Source organism: Ascaphus truei, chromosome 6 (assembly GCF_040206685.1).
Source record: "Ascaphus truei isolate aAscTru1 chromosome 6, aAscTru1.hap1, whole genome shotgun sequence".
Lineage (NCBI taxonomy): Eukaryota > Metazoa > Chordata > Amphibia > Anura > Ascaphidae > Ascaphus > Ascaphus truei.
This window is the reverse complement of record NC_134488.1, coordinates 67,101,723-67,119,861: the sequence shown is the minus strand read 5'-3', so window position 1 is coordinate 67,119,861 and position 18,139 is coordinate 67,101,723. Positions and strand designations below refer to the sequence as shown.

General features: G+C 46.5%; 1 protein-coding gene across 1 annotated transcript; it reads left to right on the top strand.

Annotated features, from left to right (window-relative positions):
- Window positions 1-1,978: 1,978 nt before the first annotated feature.
- RNF19B (ring finger protein 19B) lies at window positions 1,979-10,356 on the top strand. Its single transcript, XM_075604718.1, has 9 exons — window positions 1,979-2,552; window positions 3,429-3,634; window positions 4,049-4,193; window positions 4,296-4,458; window positions 6,211-6,325; window positions 6,414-6,551; window positions 7,088-7,295; window positions 7,804-7,935; window positions 9,439-10,356. Exons 1-9 carry the CDS (start codon window positions 2,056-2,058, stop codon window positions 9,806-9,808), a joined length of 1,974 nt encoding a protein of 657 aa, XP_075460833.1. The 5' UTR covers window positions 1,979-2,055; the 3' UTR covers window positions 9,809-10,356.
- The last annotated feature ends 7,783 nt before the right edge of the window (window positions 10,357-18,139 follow it).

Genomic DNA, 18,139 nt, shown 5'->3' with positions numbered 1-18,139 from the left:
GGGGGTGAGCAGCACGGGGCATGTGGAGGGGGGGTGAGCAGCACGGGGCATGTGGAGGGGGGTGAGCAGCACGGGGCATGTGGAGGGGGGGTGAGCAGCACGGGGCATGTGGAGGGGGGGTGAGCAGCACGGGGCATGTGGAGGGGGGGAGAGCAGCACGGGGCATGTGGAGGGGGGGGTGAGCAGCACGGGGCATGTGGAGGGGGGGTGAGCAGCACGGGGCATGTGGAGGGGGGGAGAGCAGCACGGGGCATGTGGAGGGGGGGAGAGCAGCACGGGGCATGTGGAGGGGGGGAGAGCAGCACGGGGCATGTGGAGGGGGGGAAAGCAGCACGGGGCATGTGGAGGGGGGGAGAGCAGCACGGGGCATGTGGAGGGGGGGAGAGCAGCACGGGGCATGTGGAGGGGGGGAAAGCAGCACGGGGCATGTGGAGGGGGGGAGAGCAGCACGGGGCATGTGGAGGGGGGGAGAGCAGCACGGGGCATGTGGAGGGGGGGAGAGCAGCACGGGGCATGTGGAGGGGGGAGAGCAGCACGGGGCATGTGGAGGGGGGGAGAGCAGCACGGGGCATGTGGAGGGGGGGTGAGCAGCACGGGGCATGTGGAGGGGGGGTGAGCAGCACGGGGCATGTGGAGGGGGGGAGAGCAGCACGGGGCATGTGGAGGGGGGGTGAGCAGCACGGGGCATGTGGAGGGGGGGTGAGCAGCACGGGGCATGTGGAGGGGGGGTGAGCAGCACGGGGCATGTGGAGGGGGGTGAGCAGCACGGGGCATGTGGAGGGGGGGTGAGCAGCACGGGCATGTGGAGGGGGGGTGAGCAGCACGGGCATGTGGAGGGGGGGTGAGCAGCACGGGCATGTGGAGGGGGGGTGAGCAGCACGGGGCATGTGTGGGGTCCCTCCTGCAAGGCTGGCGGGAGCCCCCCCCGCCTCGAGGAGCGTTGCAGGCGGCGCCGGGTAGGCTGGGCTTTGCTGTGAGGGGGGGTGGGAGAGGTGAGGCGGTGCCGAGGAGCGTGCGGCGAGGCCCGTGGGTATGCTGCCTCACCCATCCGGCCGCTGCCAAGTGGATGTGAGGCGGGAGGCAGCGTGTTGTGGCCGCTCCCCAGCTGTGTCCCGGGCGCTCGCTCCGCTCCCCCGCTGACTGTAGCGGCGCCGGGGTGTGAGCTTGGGGGGGGGGGTTTGAGCTCTGGGGGGGGGGGATGAGCTTGGGGGGGGGGGGGGGGGTGAGGTGTGTGTGTGACACTGTGTGTGTGTGACACTGTGTGTGTGTGTGTGTGACACTGTGTGTGTGTGTGTGTGTGTGTGTGTCACTGTGTGTCCTTTGGCCCGTCACTCCGCCTCAGGCCAATGAGAGGTGTGCGGGGGCTGCCCAAGGGACCAATGAGATTTCCCCTAGGGACACCAGACATCCAGACAGGCAGGCATACAGTGCTTTCAATTATATAGTATAAGATATTGTTACATTAGGTTATAGAAGCAGGATGAGTTTCCCTACTGATTCAGTCCTGGTGCAGGGAGTAAGGCCAGGTCCATGGTGCATTTGTCCGTGCGGAGGTGTGCGCGGCCGTGACGTTTTGGCCATGGTATGTATGCCGACTGTGGGCGTGTCAGTGACGTCATGGAGCTGGAGAACCACTCACGTGACCTGTCTGTTGCGCTGAGAAATCAGTTTAACCGATTTCCTCCTGCTACCGCACGCCATATGGACGCGAACGCTGCCTTAAAGCAATCTGTTTGCTCGCATGGTCTGCAGTACCATGGCCCCAGCCTAAAGGTCACGCCTGGTGGTGTGTGGAAAGTAACAGCTCTGACAGTGTCTCCTGTCCAGCAGCACATGACACGTTGAAAGCTCCCGTCATCCAGCGCGCTCGCACAGCCGCCAGTCCCTAAAAACCCTCTGCCAGCCTTCTACGCATGCTCACTGCCCTTTTGTGGGCGTGGTCTCAGTTACGTAAAACAACCCTCTATTCGCGCACGCGCAGCTCATTCGAAGCCCTGGCTCACTTCCTAGTTCGGGACTGACAGACCGGAAGCGGACGGTCCCGATGTCTCCACCATGACCGAGGGCTCCTCGGAGCCGCCGCCCTGCCCGGGGGCCCGGCGCCGCCGTCGCCTCCTGCTGTCCCTCCCCAGCGTGTTTCCCGGGCGGTCCCGCACTAAAGTCCCACAGGAAGTCCCGGTGCCACCTCCCTCTCCTCCCCCGTCCCCGGCGCCATCCCCCCCGGCTTCCCCCGGGCCCGCCGCCACTCCCTCCAGCCCTGAGCTCATAGAGTGCCCACTGTGCCTGGTGCGCCAGCCCCCCGAGGAGCTACCGGAACTGCTGAGCTGCGGGCACCGCTCCTGCTTGCGCTGCCTCCGCCAGTACCTACGCATCGAGATCAGCGAGAGCCGCGTTAACCTGCGCTGCCCGGAGTGCGCCGAGCGCCTCAGCCCCCAGCATGTGCGGCACATCCTGCGGGACCCGCACCTCACCCGCAAGTATGAGGAGTTCCTGCTGCGCCGCTGTCTGGCCTCAGACCCGGACTGTAGGTGGTGCCCGGCGCCCGACTGCGGGTGAGTGAGGGAGGGCAGGTGCAGGGGGCCATTTACATTTGTGTGTGTGTGCGCGATATATACAAAAGCTTTGAGATGTGTGTGTGTATAGATCTATAATCACACTCATTTTTTTATATATCATGCGCCTTTCTCCCAATGGGACTCAGTGCTTCCCAATTACAGTATAGCGAACTGTACACAGCACATCATTTTTATAGTCACAATCCCTACCCAGATGAGTTTACAATATTTTTTTGGTGTCTAAGGCACAGGGAGATAGTAACTTGCCGAAGGTTACAAGGAACTAATACATGTAGTCCTCGCTATCCAACATTTCACTTTACAACGAATGGGATATCCAAAGCTTTACAATGCAACCCTTTGGGCTGTTTTTCGACGCCGGAATGATTAACCGCCACTGATTAACATGGGACTCACTTTACAACGGTTTCACTATCCAACGCTACTTCCAGAACGGATTCCGTTGGATAACCGAGGACTGTCTGTACCAGGAATTGAATAAGGTTCCTCTCATTCAAACTCTGTTTAATTGTTTGCAGTTAGTGTCTTTAATCACTGAGCTGTGTGCGTGTGTGATATATATATATATATATATATATATATATATATATATATATATATATATACAGTGTTCGACAAACCTATACATTTGCTCGCCCCGGGCGAGTGGATTTAACCCCCGGGCGAGTAAATATTGGCCCAAGCAGCACACGTTTGGTACTAGGTGGCGAGTAGATTTTTTTGTGTGGCGAGTAGATTTTTTGGTGATTTGTCAACCACTGTATATATATATATATACATATATATCACAAAGTGGAAGCTGTATATGGAAGATGTTATGGATTGTGACCTAACCCTGTCTGTGTCTCTCAGTTATGCAGTGATTGCCTATGGTTGTGCCAGCTGCCCCAGACTGACCTGCGAGAGAGACGGCTGCCAGGCAGAGTTCTGCTATCACTGCAAACATGTGTGGCATCCAAACCAGACCTGCGACATGGCGCGACAGCAGCGGGCGCAGGCCCTGGGGGTGCGCACGAAGCACCCCTCCGGGATTAGCTACGGGCAGGAGTCAGGGTCAGGTAAGTGTGGTATGGGAGGAGACATTGTGAGCTGCAGGGATAACTGGGCATCACAGAACCATCTGCTGCTGCCTCTCTTGGATTTATAGGAGGGTAGTAGCTTCAATCCCATTTAGCAACCTTTGTTAATTGAAGAGGGGGAGCGCTAATACGAGGACCCTCTAGCAGTGGAGGGGTTAAAGACAAGTCCAGAGATGAGTTAACTGTTACATTATCACAGCACTCACAGAAGCCAAGTAAAGGAAATAATCACTCCTTTAACATCCTTTGGGAATTTATGAAAACTATAAATCGGGTTATTGTTGGGGAAGAATAACTCTAAATGGGGGTGCTTCTGATGTAAGTGAGTTGTCCCTGCTTGTGTACGCTCAGTGTGACACTTCTCTCTGATTTGTGTACACCCCCTCCCTGCAGCCGATGACATGAAGCCATGCCCCCGCTGCAGCGCGTATATCATCAAGATGAATGATGGTAGCTGTAATCACATGACCTGCGCCGTGTGCGGTTGTGAGTTTTGCTGGCTATGCATGAAGGAGATCTCGGACCTGCATTACCTCAGGTGAGTGAGCAGCTCACGGGACACGTGCGGATAATCCCCCACCCCTGATTTTTCCGGGCACAGAGTACCGGTCGCATCCTAACTCTAGTCTTTCACCTCCAGCCCCTCGGGGTGCACATTCTGGGGTAAGAAGCCATGGAGCAAGAAGAAGAAGATTATCTGGCAACTGGGCACCTTGATTGGTGCTCCAGTCGGGATCTCGCTGATTGCTGGCATCGCCATTCCTGCCATGGTCATCGGAATACCAGTGTATGTGGGCAGGAAGGTGCGTGTGCAGTGTCCTATAACCTGGGGATTTGTTTTGGGGTTCCTCTGGTATAATCCATTTATTATCCCCCTCTGTGCTGTTTCCCTCAACGAATGTATGTGTATTTTTATTTATGTAGCACCCACAGTGCACTTAACAAGAGATTGAAAAAAAGAAACAGTACAGAGAATTATAATACAATAAGTGCAACATAGTAAGACAATAGGAAAGGGGGTCCCTGCCCCAGTGAGCTAACAATCTAAGTGGTATGTTGGGAGACAGCAGGTGAGGGAATAAGTGCAGTAGATGGCAGTGCTTGCCCACCATGGTTTGTAGGAGAGACTGCATGGAGGACCGTAGCCAGGAGTCCAGGCTATTGAAATGCTTCATTTTAGAAGTGAGTTTTAAGTTTTGTCTTAAAGCCGCAGTTCAAGGTTTTTTTGTTTTTTTTTTCATTCAATATGTGCATCAATACAATCTACTCACTCACAAGTGATTAGCTAAGTTGCTGATCGATCCGTTCTCCAGCCAAATCTTTGAGGAAGATAATGTGACCAGGCAGGCACTCTATTCAATTGGAGCAGGGCAAGGGCTCAAAAAGGTGATGCTGCTTCAGAAGGGGAAGGGGATGTGACTTTGTATATGGTTGCTATAGGAACAAAAATGCTTGTTACATTAAAATACATTAAAAATGTCTACTTTTTTTTTTAATGCTACAAGTGTTCTCATAGTACCAAACTAATTTATTATAAAAAAAAACAACATGTTGGATATTGCTTGAACTGCAGCTTTATAGGTGGGGAGAGGTTGCTTGGTGTAAAAAAAACATAGATTGTAAGCTCTACGGGGCAGGGATTGTCTGCAAAATGTCTCTGTAAAGCGAAATGTAAAACTAGCAGCGCTATACTAGAACATACTATTATTATTATGAGTATGAGGGAGTTCCATAAGTAAGGGGCATTGAGTGAAAAGGGTTTCAGGTCAGGGAGCAGTAGAGGTGAAGAGGAGACAGTTATGGGTAGAGCGCAGGAGACGTGCAGGGGCGTAACAAGAGATCAAAGCTGATATGTAGGAAGGAGCAGATGAGGAGAGACTTAAAGGTAAGGAGGAGAACTTTCTACTGTAGTTGATCCGAAATTTCATGGGAAAACGAGAGAGATTTTAGGAGGAGATGTAGTCCTGCTGTTATAGAAAAACAGGACTTCCGTCCAAAAAGGTGCAACAGATATAAGAACGGGTATATTGTATAACAGGTCCCATATGTCATGGATACATATTCTTTGCTTGAATTATTAGTGAGGATAAACTGCTTCTTAAGGATATATATCCCAGTCAACCTTATAGACTGTTCATAAGTATGTGACTGCCTATATGGCTTCCAATAGTGGGATTTATAGGGTATTAGGGGAACATAGCGCCATAGGCTGAAAGTTCCCTGTTCTCCTACCACACTAAGGTAAGTCACAGAACAGAAATGGTGACAATATCAGAGAGCAGTAGGTATATCAAAGTCCACTCACTTTTTTGATTGAAGAGTAGTATATTTCAGCAGGGGATCCCTGCAGGCGTGCCTCCAACTTGATTGCAGAGCAGGAAGGAAAAAAGCCTCTAGAGGCTTTTTTCCTTCGTAGTCCTGCTGTTCATTGAAGCGCTTGCAGTCTCGGGTACAGTTGACATTAGGTTTTTGGGCTTGGTACTTCTATGTCAAAGACAAGCTCACCTCGCAGGTATAAAATGACAATTCTTTCCCCCCCAAACACCTCTCTCCAGATCCATGGCCGCTATGAGAACAAGAAGACATCCAAACACAAGAAGAACCTCGCGATCACCGGGGGCGTTATCCTGTCTGTCATCGCGTCCCCTGTGGTGGCTGCAGTCAGCGTGGGTAAGTGTTGCATGGCAGGGGTCAGACGTCATGTCGCGTGTGCCCTCCCCATCTCATGTCCTGAGCCTTCCCATGTGTGTGTTCCCAGGGATTGGCGTTCCCATCATGCTGGCTTATGTGTACGGCGTGGTGCCAGTCTCCCTGTGCCGTGGAGGCGGATGCGGAGTCAGCTCCGCCAACGGCAAAGGAGTGAAGATAGACTTCGAAGACGATGGACCAATCACAGGTAATGGGTTTAACCCTTCACAGGAAGACACGGATGTGAGAACTGCAGCGATCGCACGCATGGTTATTTATTACAGCACGGTCGTTCTGATCCCGGGCTACCTCACGAGCTCTCTTTACCTCAAATGGGCGTATCCGTGTGATATGGCCTTGTTCGGCACGATCGCATTTTATTGAATAACCCCCATGGAGAGAAGGCGATAAAAAAATATTTTCCTTCTGTCAGTCTGAGCACATTGGAAATATTATCCTCTTAACTGCACAAGATGGGAAATGCATTGAGAAAAATCTCAAGGTTGTTTTTTTTTTAAATATATCCATCAGCTACAATGTATCCATGTAAAACCCCACTGTCTCCCTCCCCATATGAGCTGTCACAGACCACATTCTCAGTAATGTGCTGTCCAGGTTCCTAACCCCAGAGGTAGCTGCATGCTCGCAAGTAGCATATGTTCAGATGCAGCTGGCAGCACGGTGTGTATACGGGTGTATTAGTTGGTATGTAAGCCTGGCATCTTTCTTTCCTGTCTGTGCCAGTGGCGGATGCGTGGCGTGCACTGAAGAACCCGAGCATCGGAGAGAGCAGCATCGAGGGTCTCACCAGCGTTCTCAGTACCAGCGGGAGCCCCACAGACGGGCTCAGCGTCCTGCAGGGCAACTACAGCGAGACGGCCAGCTTTGCTGCGTTCTCGGGAAGCACTCTCACTGGGGGCATGCTGACTGGGAGCAGAGCCAAGTACTGCAGGTAGCACAGCTATCTCTCACTCCTTATGTGCTGCTTCTGCGTCCTCTCATGTGAGCCTCAGACTCGCAGGGATCCCATCTAGAGCAGCTGCATTGTATTTGTGAGGTGGGACAAGTACATATAGGGCGAAGGGGGTACACAGGCAGGAGTGGGGGTTCCTGGTTTTTAGCATAGCGTCTTAGGAGTGGTTTCAGTCCATGTGTGGGGAGGAGGGTTTGCAGGCAGTCTGGGAGTAAGGAGTGCAGATGGAGTAGTAGGCAGGGAAGAGGTTGCTGGGCAAATATATAGACAGGCCTTCAAGGGAGAGATTTACAGGAAGCTGTAATGATTCTGTGGGGTTTAAACTCTGCTTGGAGGGAGCTAAGCAGGGGACTAAAAAGGTGAATGGGGAATCCTGCCTTTATATGAGTGATGTTGGGAACTCGTCATTGGGCTCTGACTGTGCTGGTCTCTAGTGCACAGTGTCTGGTAGGCAGGGGGTGCTGACCCTATATCTCTGACCCCACAGGCTGGAGGTTCAGGCTGATTTGCAGAAGGAGACTTGTCAGAAGGACTCAGTGAGTCTGGGAGCTCTGAGTGACGATGCCAGCACCAGGGCTATGGCCGGCTCAATCATCAGCTCTTACAACCCGCAAGAGAGGTGGGTCGGCGGTGCCTTCCTTTGCCTTCTACAGTGTTGAGAACTTTTCTGACCTTATTTAGAATAGGTTCTTGATTTAGCAATGCTGCAGTGCCCTCAATTTAAAGGCTCCATTATTTTTTCTGGGCGAATGCAAAATCTATGACTTTCCTAATTCCCGTACACTTGCCCAGAAATGGTCTATCATAATAACCTTTTATGCTGGATAGGAATTTGATGTGTCTGCACTGCAGAGCCTTCCGGCAGCTAAAGGGTTAAATGAGCAATTTGGGACCGAGCTATTCAGTCTCTGCTCTCCTAGAACCAGCATGTACTTTACATTTGTATTTATTGTCTTTGCAAGTCTTCCCTCTGCGCTGTGAAAGTACTCAATATGGTGCCATGTGCGCTGCCTGCAGTTATAGATAAAGGAGGCACAGAGTCCAGTACCAGTGCTTCAGACTAGCTGCTGCATTATATCGGCCAAAGGAGCAATTCATGCTGTTTGCCATTTTTTATTTTTTACACAGGTTTGAATGAGGATGTCTCATTGAACCCCATTAAATTCAGCTCCAGGACCCCCTGCTTCCGGAGATACTTGCCTCCGAAGGGGGTGCCGGTAACAGCTCTGGCTGAGCTAGCTGTGTTTTAAAGTTTAAAGCTCCTGTATCACAGGGGCCAATAGGAAGTCGAACCTGATGACTTCACGGCTTCCTATTGGCCCGCAGGGTGTGGGAGCTTTGAAACTCCGCCATAATGTGAACCGTGGTAGCTGATTGACTACCGGCACCCCCTACGGCGGTAAGTATCTCCGGATGCATGGGGTCCCCGAAGCTGAAATGAACGGCGTTCAGCTCCAGAGTCCCCCCGCTTCAATCCAATGTGAAAAGAAAAGAAAAAAACTTGAATTGCTGCTTTAAAGGGGCTGAGTTCCTAATGTATAAAGGAATCCTTCTGTGGTGGCTAAGGGTTTATTTAGAAATCATTCAGATGCGTGAGTATTCGGAGACCTAAAAGGCTCTAGTAGGAATAATGTTTGCTCACAGTTAGGCATGTACTGGGGTCTGCTGGGCTAGAGACTGGGATGCAGCGGTCTCAAGACTCATAGGACCAGCTTTCCGAAGGACAAAACCTTTCGAGCAACAGCAGTAAACCTTGATAAACCATTCTTCCACAATTTAAATATAGCCGAATAGCGCCCAAATTAAGGGTGTATCGCAGTACTCGCAGCATTCCTGCCGGAGGAGGTTCCATTAGCGTGCGTCCTGCCGCATGGAAAGGTAAAGCGAAAATAGGGGGAAATGGCAGTACACAGCAAGATGAACGAAGGGCTGGAGTGCAAATGAATAAATATTTTTTTTGTAACACCACATTTAGTAATGAAGAGGCTCTACCTCCACTACCATATTGTTGTTAAATGTTTTTATCAGCATTTTTCTTGCACTCTAATTGCCCCCTATTTTTGCTTTACCTGCAGCATATGATAACATACAGCAGTTTACCTGTTTGCGTTTTGTTCCATAGGGAGGTTAATAACCTGGAGATTCAGGTTCACATTGAGGCCAAACCGTCCCGGTACCAGCTCATGAGCGAGAGCAGCACAGAGGAATCCATGCACGCTTCAGCCCCCTTGGTGGAGGGGGAGGACGACGAGGCCGGCAGAAACCCGGTCTCCTCCTGCGACATTACGCTGGCGCAGCCCGAGAGCATCCGCAGCGACCTGGAAAGTTCTGACGCGCAATCCGACGATGTTCCCGACTTGGCATCGGAAGAGTCGGACTCTCCCCGCCTCCTACGCCATGACAGCCCCCGGGCACGCCTGTGTTCACAAGAGGGGCTCTGCACTCACGAGGAGGGCCTCGCCACACTCGAGTACATAGAGATGAGGGTGTAAAGAAAGCACTCACCCCAACGATACCGCTTGAACTCGGTGTCGAATAATTTTTATTCTCCCTTAATACATTTGTTTTTTTTCCTGTGGAAATTCCTTGCTCTGCTGTACGTGGACAGGATGCCTCCGCGCTCAGTCTTGTCCTCTTTCTCTTGCAGGATGCTTTCTGTTTCTGACAGACGTTTAAATATTTCTGTCCTCTGAACCAGTCCTATGCGCCCCTCACTGTGACAGGCAACTGTGCCTCGCGTGTAGCTACTGTAATCTGTAAATTTTTAATTTATTGGCTGGCATGGGGATTTGGCTGGATGTGTATAGAAAAATCTTGTTACATGAAACATCGGGGATTTGGTTAATTTTTCTCTTTCGTTTTTTTTTTTTCCTTTGTGAGGAATCGTTGAGAAAATAAAATTGAATGGGAAGCTTTGTCCTGTCGATTCAGAAATGGGGTGGGGGGGGGGTGCTACAAATTAAACTTGCCACAGCAAACAATTCATCACGTGAGATGAAGGGTTAAGCATAAGTGAATAAAATAATTTATCTGATTTGGAGCAATCATGGACCCTGAATAATTAACTTCTTTTTTTTTTTTTTTTTTTACGAACATAGTTGAGTAGTGAAATCTTAATGCTTAACAGTCTGTTTGTAACTCCTGGGCAAGTAATGCTTAAGAGTAACATGAGATCACAATTGATCTGACATATCCCCATCAAGGAGCGATCTCTCCATACGTAGGTGGAGTTATCCTGCTGTCACCACGCTATCCTCAATGCTTTGACGCTTCCATGCACTGGGGTACAATGTTGATGTTCATCTGAGTTCTCAATCTGTGGGATTTCAAATGACAGCAGTCTTTCAGTCAAGAGAAGAACAGTTACCAGTGTAATTGTGGATCTGTGTATTTCTCAGCACTGTCATTGTGTGGCTTTAGGTTCTGTCGGCAGGACCCAGTGTGGGCATGAATGAAGGTTTTAGAAGCCACATGGAGAAACATTGATACATTCCATAAAGGTATTTGTAGATTTCAAAGAGAAAAATTTTTAACAGTGGGTAAAGACTTTGCTCAAATAAGCTGTGCATCAGGTCACTAAATTAACAAAATTAGATCTGTTCAACAAGAAAATTAATACATTTTAAATCGTTTAAACAGCAAAATGCTAATCTGATTGGAGGCTCAAGAGACCAAGATGGTGTGATTACTTCTCGTGGCTAAAATGTACATTAATACATTGCAAATGTTAAATATTCTTTCAAACGGAACGTGTAGCCCTGCATGGAGATAAAAAAAAGCCAATGCCAACTGGCATTGACCCAGTGTGATTGGGGCGTTTGGCCTTTGAGGCTCACCACCTAATACGGCAACAGCCCCTGCGGAGAAGACCGCTCAGCTGGACTTGAATAAAGAAGGAACAACTGGCAGCCTACCACCGAAAGTGCAATTTTGGTATTTCTTATTATTTCTGGGTATTCGTGCGGTGGTGGAGGAATAAGTGAAAGGGATCTACACCTGTGGATATCCATGCTCATTGCTCTAAACAGAGAGAGAAGTGTCTCTGTAATGCCTGATTTTTGAAAGGAAAATTGTGAGTGGATTACCTTCTTCACTAGAAATAAAAGAACTGAGACTGTATCACACTATGTTGCTTTTATCTTTCTTTTTCATATAATCACGTGAACATTGGCGCTCCCCTGTATCTTTGAGGAATTCTACACACATACTGTGCCTGTGTAACTTGCAACAATGTTGCATTTCTTGCCTCCTAGCATGGAATTAGTGAGCTGCTACTGCAGTTTCTGAGATCCTCACCAGAATGGGCTAGTCTGCCCCCCCCTCCTGTTTGTTCAGACATAGTCTGCCCCTAGACTATTCCTTTACCCACACTGCCTCTCACTTCCTTTTCCACCCTGGAGACAGTGAGTACAGAACCTCTTCTCTGTTCATCCCCCATGGTGAGGCCATCTCTTTTTACCGGTTTCTAACTAATAATCACCACTACATACCATCCACAAGTATCTGTGTTCTGCTGCTTTTCCCAATAAAGTGGAGGAAATATTACAGGGCTTGGAGTGATTTAAAAGGGAACTGTGTTAATGCTATCGGGAGCCATTCACACATCAAACGTGACCCTGGCTTCAGAAAAGTGCACTATTTTGAAATAAATGTGTCCCCAGCTATCTCCAGTGTAACTCTCTGCGAAGGTGGTTCTGAGAGGCCAAATAATTAGTCTTTACTAACATTAAAAAAAAGAAGGGCAAAAAGAAATTCATTATCTCACTAAAACAAACTAACAGCACGAGGGGCAACATAAATCTGACCCTACGTCCCCTGAGGTACAGCAGTAGGTATCCCAAGTTGGAGAGAAATTGAATCTCGCTGAGAGATCCCTGAAATAGACGGCAGCTATTCTTTGAAAAGCGTAATAAAGGTGATAGATTACTTGTAAATAGATTAAGGAACATTCAAACTAAAAATCACATTCCTTCAATCAAATTTTACTTTGGGAGATGGAGCCCTCTCACAACCCGAAGGAAATAACTACAACCTTAGCTATAGCGTCCGCCCCCCTCCCCCTCCCCCTCCCTGTCGGCGGCACATTGAGGGGCCCAGGGTGCACAGAGTGAAATGTCTTCCTCTGCAGGTGGGCGGGGGCTGGGTCAGGGGGCAGAGCCCTGAGATGCAGTAGGAAGGACAGAGGAGACATTCCTTCCTCTGAAAAGCCCCCATAGGTGGGCCTAGGTCAGAGGGCGGGGCCTCAGGTAGTGCACCGTGGGGCTGGAGCTGCAGCCTGAGAGACAGGCTGGGAATGGTGAGAAGGAGGGGAAGGGTTAAATCACAGGGGTAACAACAGGCATGAAAGGGAAGAAGACAGGAAGGAAGAGACACAAAGAGAAAATGAAGTACAAGAGAAAAAAACAAGAGGGAAAAGAAAGACACGAGAGAGAGCAGAGAGAGAGATACATGAGGGGGCCCTGAATTTTTTTTCCCCCCCGGGGGCTGCACATGTTTAGCTATGCCACTGAATAAAAGGCACTTATGTTTACCCAAATATGCTTCAGGTAACTATTGTGTTGATCCTCAAGGAGGGAAAGGATCCAAATCGGTGTGGAAGCTACTGTCATGTTCAAGGTAATGGAGAAAATTGGATTTGGCCCTCTATATTTTAAAGGTATTATATCTCTATATGATTCTCCTTCTGTCGTCATTAAAGCAGTTAATATTGTCTCTAGCCCTATACATATTTTTAATGGTACTCGTCAAGGTTGCCCTTTATCCCCAGTCATATTTGCTTTATCGAACCAATAGCAGCTATGATGAGAAAATTCCCTGAGATCACAGGCATCACCATCAATGATTCAGAATACAAATTGTCTCGGTATGAGGACGACATCTTACTATATATAGTATGCCCCCGCTAATCTTAGTACCTAATCTAATGCCCAAATTGGACCAGTTTAGTGAATTCTACAATTACAAAATTATTTCTTCCAATACTGATGTCCTGAGTTTCAATAATTATACCACCTCACATAATCAAACTCCTCAAGATGACTGTCTCTTTTTACTGTATGGAAAATAGCTGAAGCGCTCAAATGCAGGTATATCTCAAAATGATAATAAGCCAGACCACTGTACCAGGGTACTAACAATTGATATAGTACCTATTGTGTCATATAATGGGTACTATCCTCCTGAAGACAGGTGGTGTGTGGTGCAACCCACTCACCATATGTCTCATTGGCAGGTTCCCCTGAAAAATATGCAAATACTCACATCCTGGTAGGGCAGGCAGGCAAGCTGTGCAGCTACTCAATGCAATACAGGGAAAAGGGAGACCAAAAAGCGCACCAGCACAAACGGAGCAGGAAAAAACCAGAACAAAAAAATGATTAAAAGGGCACTTTAATGTGGCAAAAGACCCATCCAATGCATTTCGAACGTCGCAGCGTTCTTTTTCAAGGATAAAACACAATGTGATAACATCCATTATATACCCTCTTACCTGTGGGCCATTTCGCGCCAAAAATCAGAACCTGATGACGTCATAACAGAGCGACTCAGTGCCGATCTAAGGGCAAAAGGAAGTACCAAAGGCAGTGTGGCCATTTTGGATGTGGGCAAACATAGGAACACAATAACAAAGCTTTATTGACCATTCCAGCAGAACAAAATACATTGCTGCTAACTGGACAAGCATATTTAAACGAAATAAAGCTATATTAAACTAAACTAATGCTTAATAAAGGGTACTATTATATCAAGGAAAAACATGAACAAGGTGGATTAAAAAACTAGCTGTGTTGCAACTAAGTTATATACAAAAAAAAAGTTAAAAATAAAAACCTCTAGACATGTTTAAAAAAATGTGCAAGAAAAGTAAATTTAAAGACATATTACACATACATACTGCATAACACAGATTGTGTACCTAAATCATAGGAACCAGGGAAATACAACCATTATAAAATATGAAGTATTATCCACAAGATACATCAAAGAACAATTTAAGCTTACATATTAGCATAATATTTGCATGATAAGGCATAGGTTCAAAGGTTATAATGACAAGAATATAATGTCCAATATAATGACAATTAGCTTATTTAATCTGTATTACCAACTAATTACACCATAATACGTCTATCACAAAAATGTTTACAAAAAATGTGTTAGTTGCCAGTCAATGTTCAAGCCCATAGGGAAGCGCGTTTGGAGAGTGAAGATCCAATACGCCTCCCTACGGTCCAGAAGGTTGATATGATCACCTCCTCTAGATTTAGAAATAACTGATTCAATCCCCAAAAAGGAAAAATTATTAATTCCTCCCTGACCACATTCAGTGAAATGTTTTGAGACTGGATGATTAGTGTCTCTCAATTTTATGAGCCTTAAATGCTCTAACATCCTGACCTTAAGGGCTCTAGTCGTCCTCCCCACATACCTCTTGCCACAACCACATGTTATTAGATAAATCACAAATTGACTTTTACAATTTATAAAACTGTTAATCTTAAATTCCTTATTTGGTAATATATTCACACCATGTGGCGGTGGCAAGGCAAACTGGAAAAAACTTTTGGCAGGCTTCATGTGTTTACATGCACTACAAGAGCCACATTTGAAGGAACCCCTAGTGATAAAAGTTTTTTTGAGACCAGAAGATTTGAGTTCACTTGGTGAAACATGAGATCCAATTGTTCTCGCTCTACGATATACAAAAGTAGGACCAGAATCCACATATTTTTTAAGGACAGGGTCCATGGATAAGACATTCCAATGTTTTGAAATTATAGAGTTTACTTTTCCACTTTGTTTACTAAATTGTGAAATAAAAAGAGGACATTTGTTTTTTGATTCTGTCAGTCCATGTGAGTCCTGTTTAATACCAATTGTCTTAACATTGTTAACAAGGCGAGAATCTTCAATTGGATGTGTGGGCAACAATGATGCTCTCTCTGTATGTAATGCATTTTCAAATGCAATTGCTAAATGTGATTTGGGGTATCCCCTTTCCAAAAATCTCCTTGTAAGCTCCTCAGACTGAGAAAGGAAACCACTCATAGTGGAACAATTCCTTCTCAGTCTGAGGAACTGTCCCCTTGGTATGGCCTTTATGACATGGGATGGGTGGCAGCTGTCCGCCCTAAGAAAGGTGTTCCTGGCATTTTGCTTCCTATAAACATCCGTTTGGATTTTTTTGTCTATGTCTACAAATAATTGTAGATCCAGAAATTCAATGTGATGGAAATGAAAATTTAATGTAAATCTTAGATTATAAAGATTATTATTAAGATAAGATACAAAAGTGTGAAGTGTAGTGACATCCCCCCTCCAAATAATAATTAGGTCGTCCACAAATCTTTTATAAAAAACAATATTGTGACGAAATAAATTAGTGCTCGAATAAATAAAAAGTGCTTCCCACCATCCCATAAATAAGTTCGCAAAAGAAGGAGCAAAACTTGTACCCATAGCAGTGCCAATAAGTTGCAAATAAAACTTACCATTAAATGTGAAAAAGTTGTGCGTGAGTAAAAAGTGTATAGCGTCCAAAATAAAAGCCGATTGAAAGATTGATATTTCTGGTATCTCAATAAATTGGCGGACCGCTGCCAAACCATGGTCATGTTGTATAACAGAATACAGAGAGGTAACATCAAGTGTTACCCACAGGTAATCATTACCCCATTTAACATTTTTGATCTGATCAAGAAGATCACCAGAGTCCCGTATAAATGAGGGCAATTTCCTAACAAATGGCTGAAGAAAACCATTAACATATCTTGACAGACCATCTCCCAAAGATCCAATACTAGAGACAATGGGACGACCTGGAGGGTCGACCAATGTCTTGTGGATCTTTGGGAGATGGTGGAAGATAGGAATAATGGGATGAGATGGAATAATGAATTTAACCTCGTCCTTCGACAGAACTTCCATTATAACACCTGAGTCAACCAGTTCTACAAGGAACTCCAAGAATTGCGGTGTGGGGTCGGCGGATAGTACACGATAGGACCGGCCATCATCCAGTTGGCGTAATGCCTCCCTGATGTAACCGTCTCTGCCCTGCACCACCACCGCACCCCCCTTGTCCGCACTCTTAATGACCAATGCAGAATTATTTTTCAAAGATTTTAAAGCTAAACGCTCACTTTGATTCAAATTGTCATAATCTATATAGGATAGGGAAAATCCCTGAGCTAGAAGACGAAGGTCTCTTATAACCAGATTTTCAAACATAGTCAGAAATTGACCCTTGACATGAGTGGGGTAGAACACAGAACTCCTTTTTAGGCCTGAATTCCATTCAGAAAATGTAGGAATATTAACATCATCAACCGTCTGTTCAGATAAAAGATCATTCATATCTTGCAGGGTACAAAAATCATTAAATGTATGTAAAGCAATAGATACCGGAGGAACAGAGTCGGATGAGGGGACATCACTCTCGATAGCGTGTGATGGCCCCCCATCTAAATCCTCATCTCCGGTCGACCTAGTAACATTTGGAATAAAATTGTCAAAAAACTTTTTCAAGGATAATTTCCGAACAAACTTATACACATCAATAGTGGTTTCGAACAAATTAAAGTTCATTGAAGGTGAAAATTTTAGGCCTTTATCCAGTAGTGACAACTCTGTAGGAGAGAGAGCAGTTCCTGAAATATTTATAACATTAGATATATCATTCAAAACTTCTTCCTTTTGGAGGCGGACCTGTAGCCCCCTCCTCCTCCCCCCCCTCCTCCCTCTTCTGATTCTTTTGTGTCCTTTTGAAATAAAGGGAAAGATTTTGGTTGTTGCTGTTGCTGTCTCTGTTGATTAACATTTTGATAAGAAAAAGCATCCTGGGACCTAGGTGGTTGACCCCAAAAGGTGCGTCCACCCCTCCCTCGCCCCCTGGATGGAGCTCCACGACCACGATGATCATCATTCTCAAATGTATTGACAAAAGATACAGAATGAGAGGTAGAGGCAGTTTCTGCATCTGAAACATCAGATTCGCCACTCTGATAATCCACATTCTTAGATTTTAAAATGGACTTATTGGGAGTAGATTTAAACTGAATGAATGATTTATCTTTGTTATTTGATCTTTCCTGAATAGAATTTATCCTCTGCCAATGGTAAACCTGGTTCTTTTCATAGTCATATCTGTCCCGATCATATTTAATTTGTTTTTTAGACATAATACCACATTCCACATTTTTTACCGTTTTGGAGAGAATAACATCAAATTCCTTAAAGCCCTTTAAACCTTTGAAACTGTATAGGTTTTTTTGCAGTTCTGTGATTTGAATATCAAGCTGATCTTTCTCCTTCATTTTCTGAAACACTATTAACTCCATCAAACGAAAAGAGCAGTCATTGAGGGCTGTCACCCATCTATTTTCAAAATCCACATCCGGAAAACCAAAGGAGGGGGCTTTTTTAACCCTTAGTCCTCTTGGGATCCTTTTACATTTAGCATAGTTCTCCAGGCTTATAATGTCCCACCATAAGCGGTTCTTATGAATCAATAAACTCTTTTTACTGGCAAGAGTCCTCAATTAAGTATCTAGGGATTAGATTGACTAAAGCCTATAATACTCATTAAACCAACTACCCGCAGCTCCTCAGAACGTTGAAAAGAAACTTGGAGAAATGGTGCCACTATTCCATCACATGGATAGGTAGGATCATAAACATTAAAATGCCCTTCTGAGACTTCTATACCTCTTTCAAGCCTTCCAATTCCAAATAAGGTAATGGAAGATTTCCAGAGTTTTATTTGGTCCGGGAGGAAACTTTGAATCCTTACTAATTAAGCCTACCCTAGAAGGCGAACTTGC

Bases quoted from the DNA above. Each gene is read 5' to 3' on its own strand.
- RNF19B (XM_075604718.1), top strand. From the start codon at position 2,056: ATGACCGAGGGCTCCTCGGAGCCGCCGCCCTGCCCGGGGGCCCGGCGC. The intron at 3,635-4,048 runs GTAAGTGTGGTA...CCCTCCCTGCAG, and splicing joins CGGGCAGGAGTCAGGGTCAG to CCGATGACATGAAGCCATGC. The intron at 4,194-4,295 runs GTGAGTGAGCAG...TTTCACCTCCAG, and splicing joins TCGGACCTGCATTACCTCAG to CCCCTCGGGGTGCACATTCT.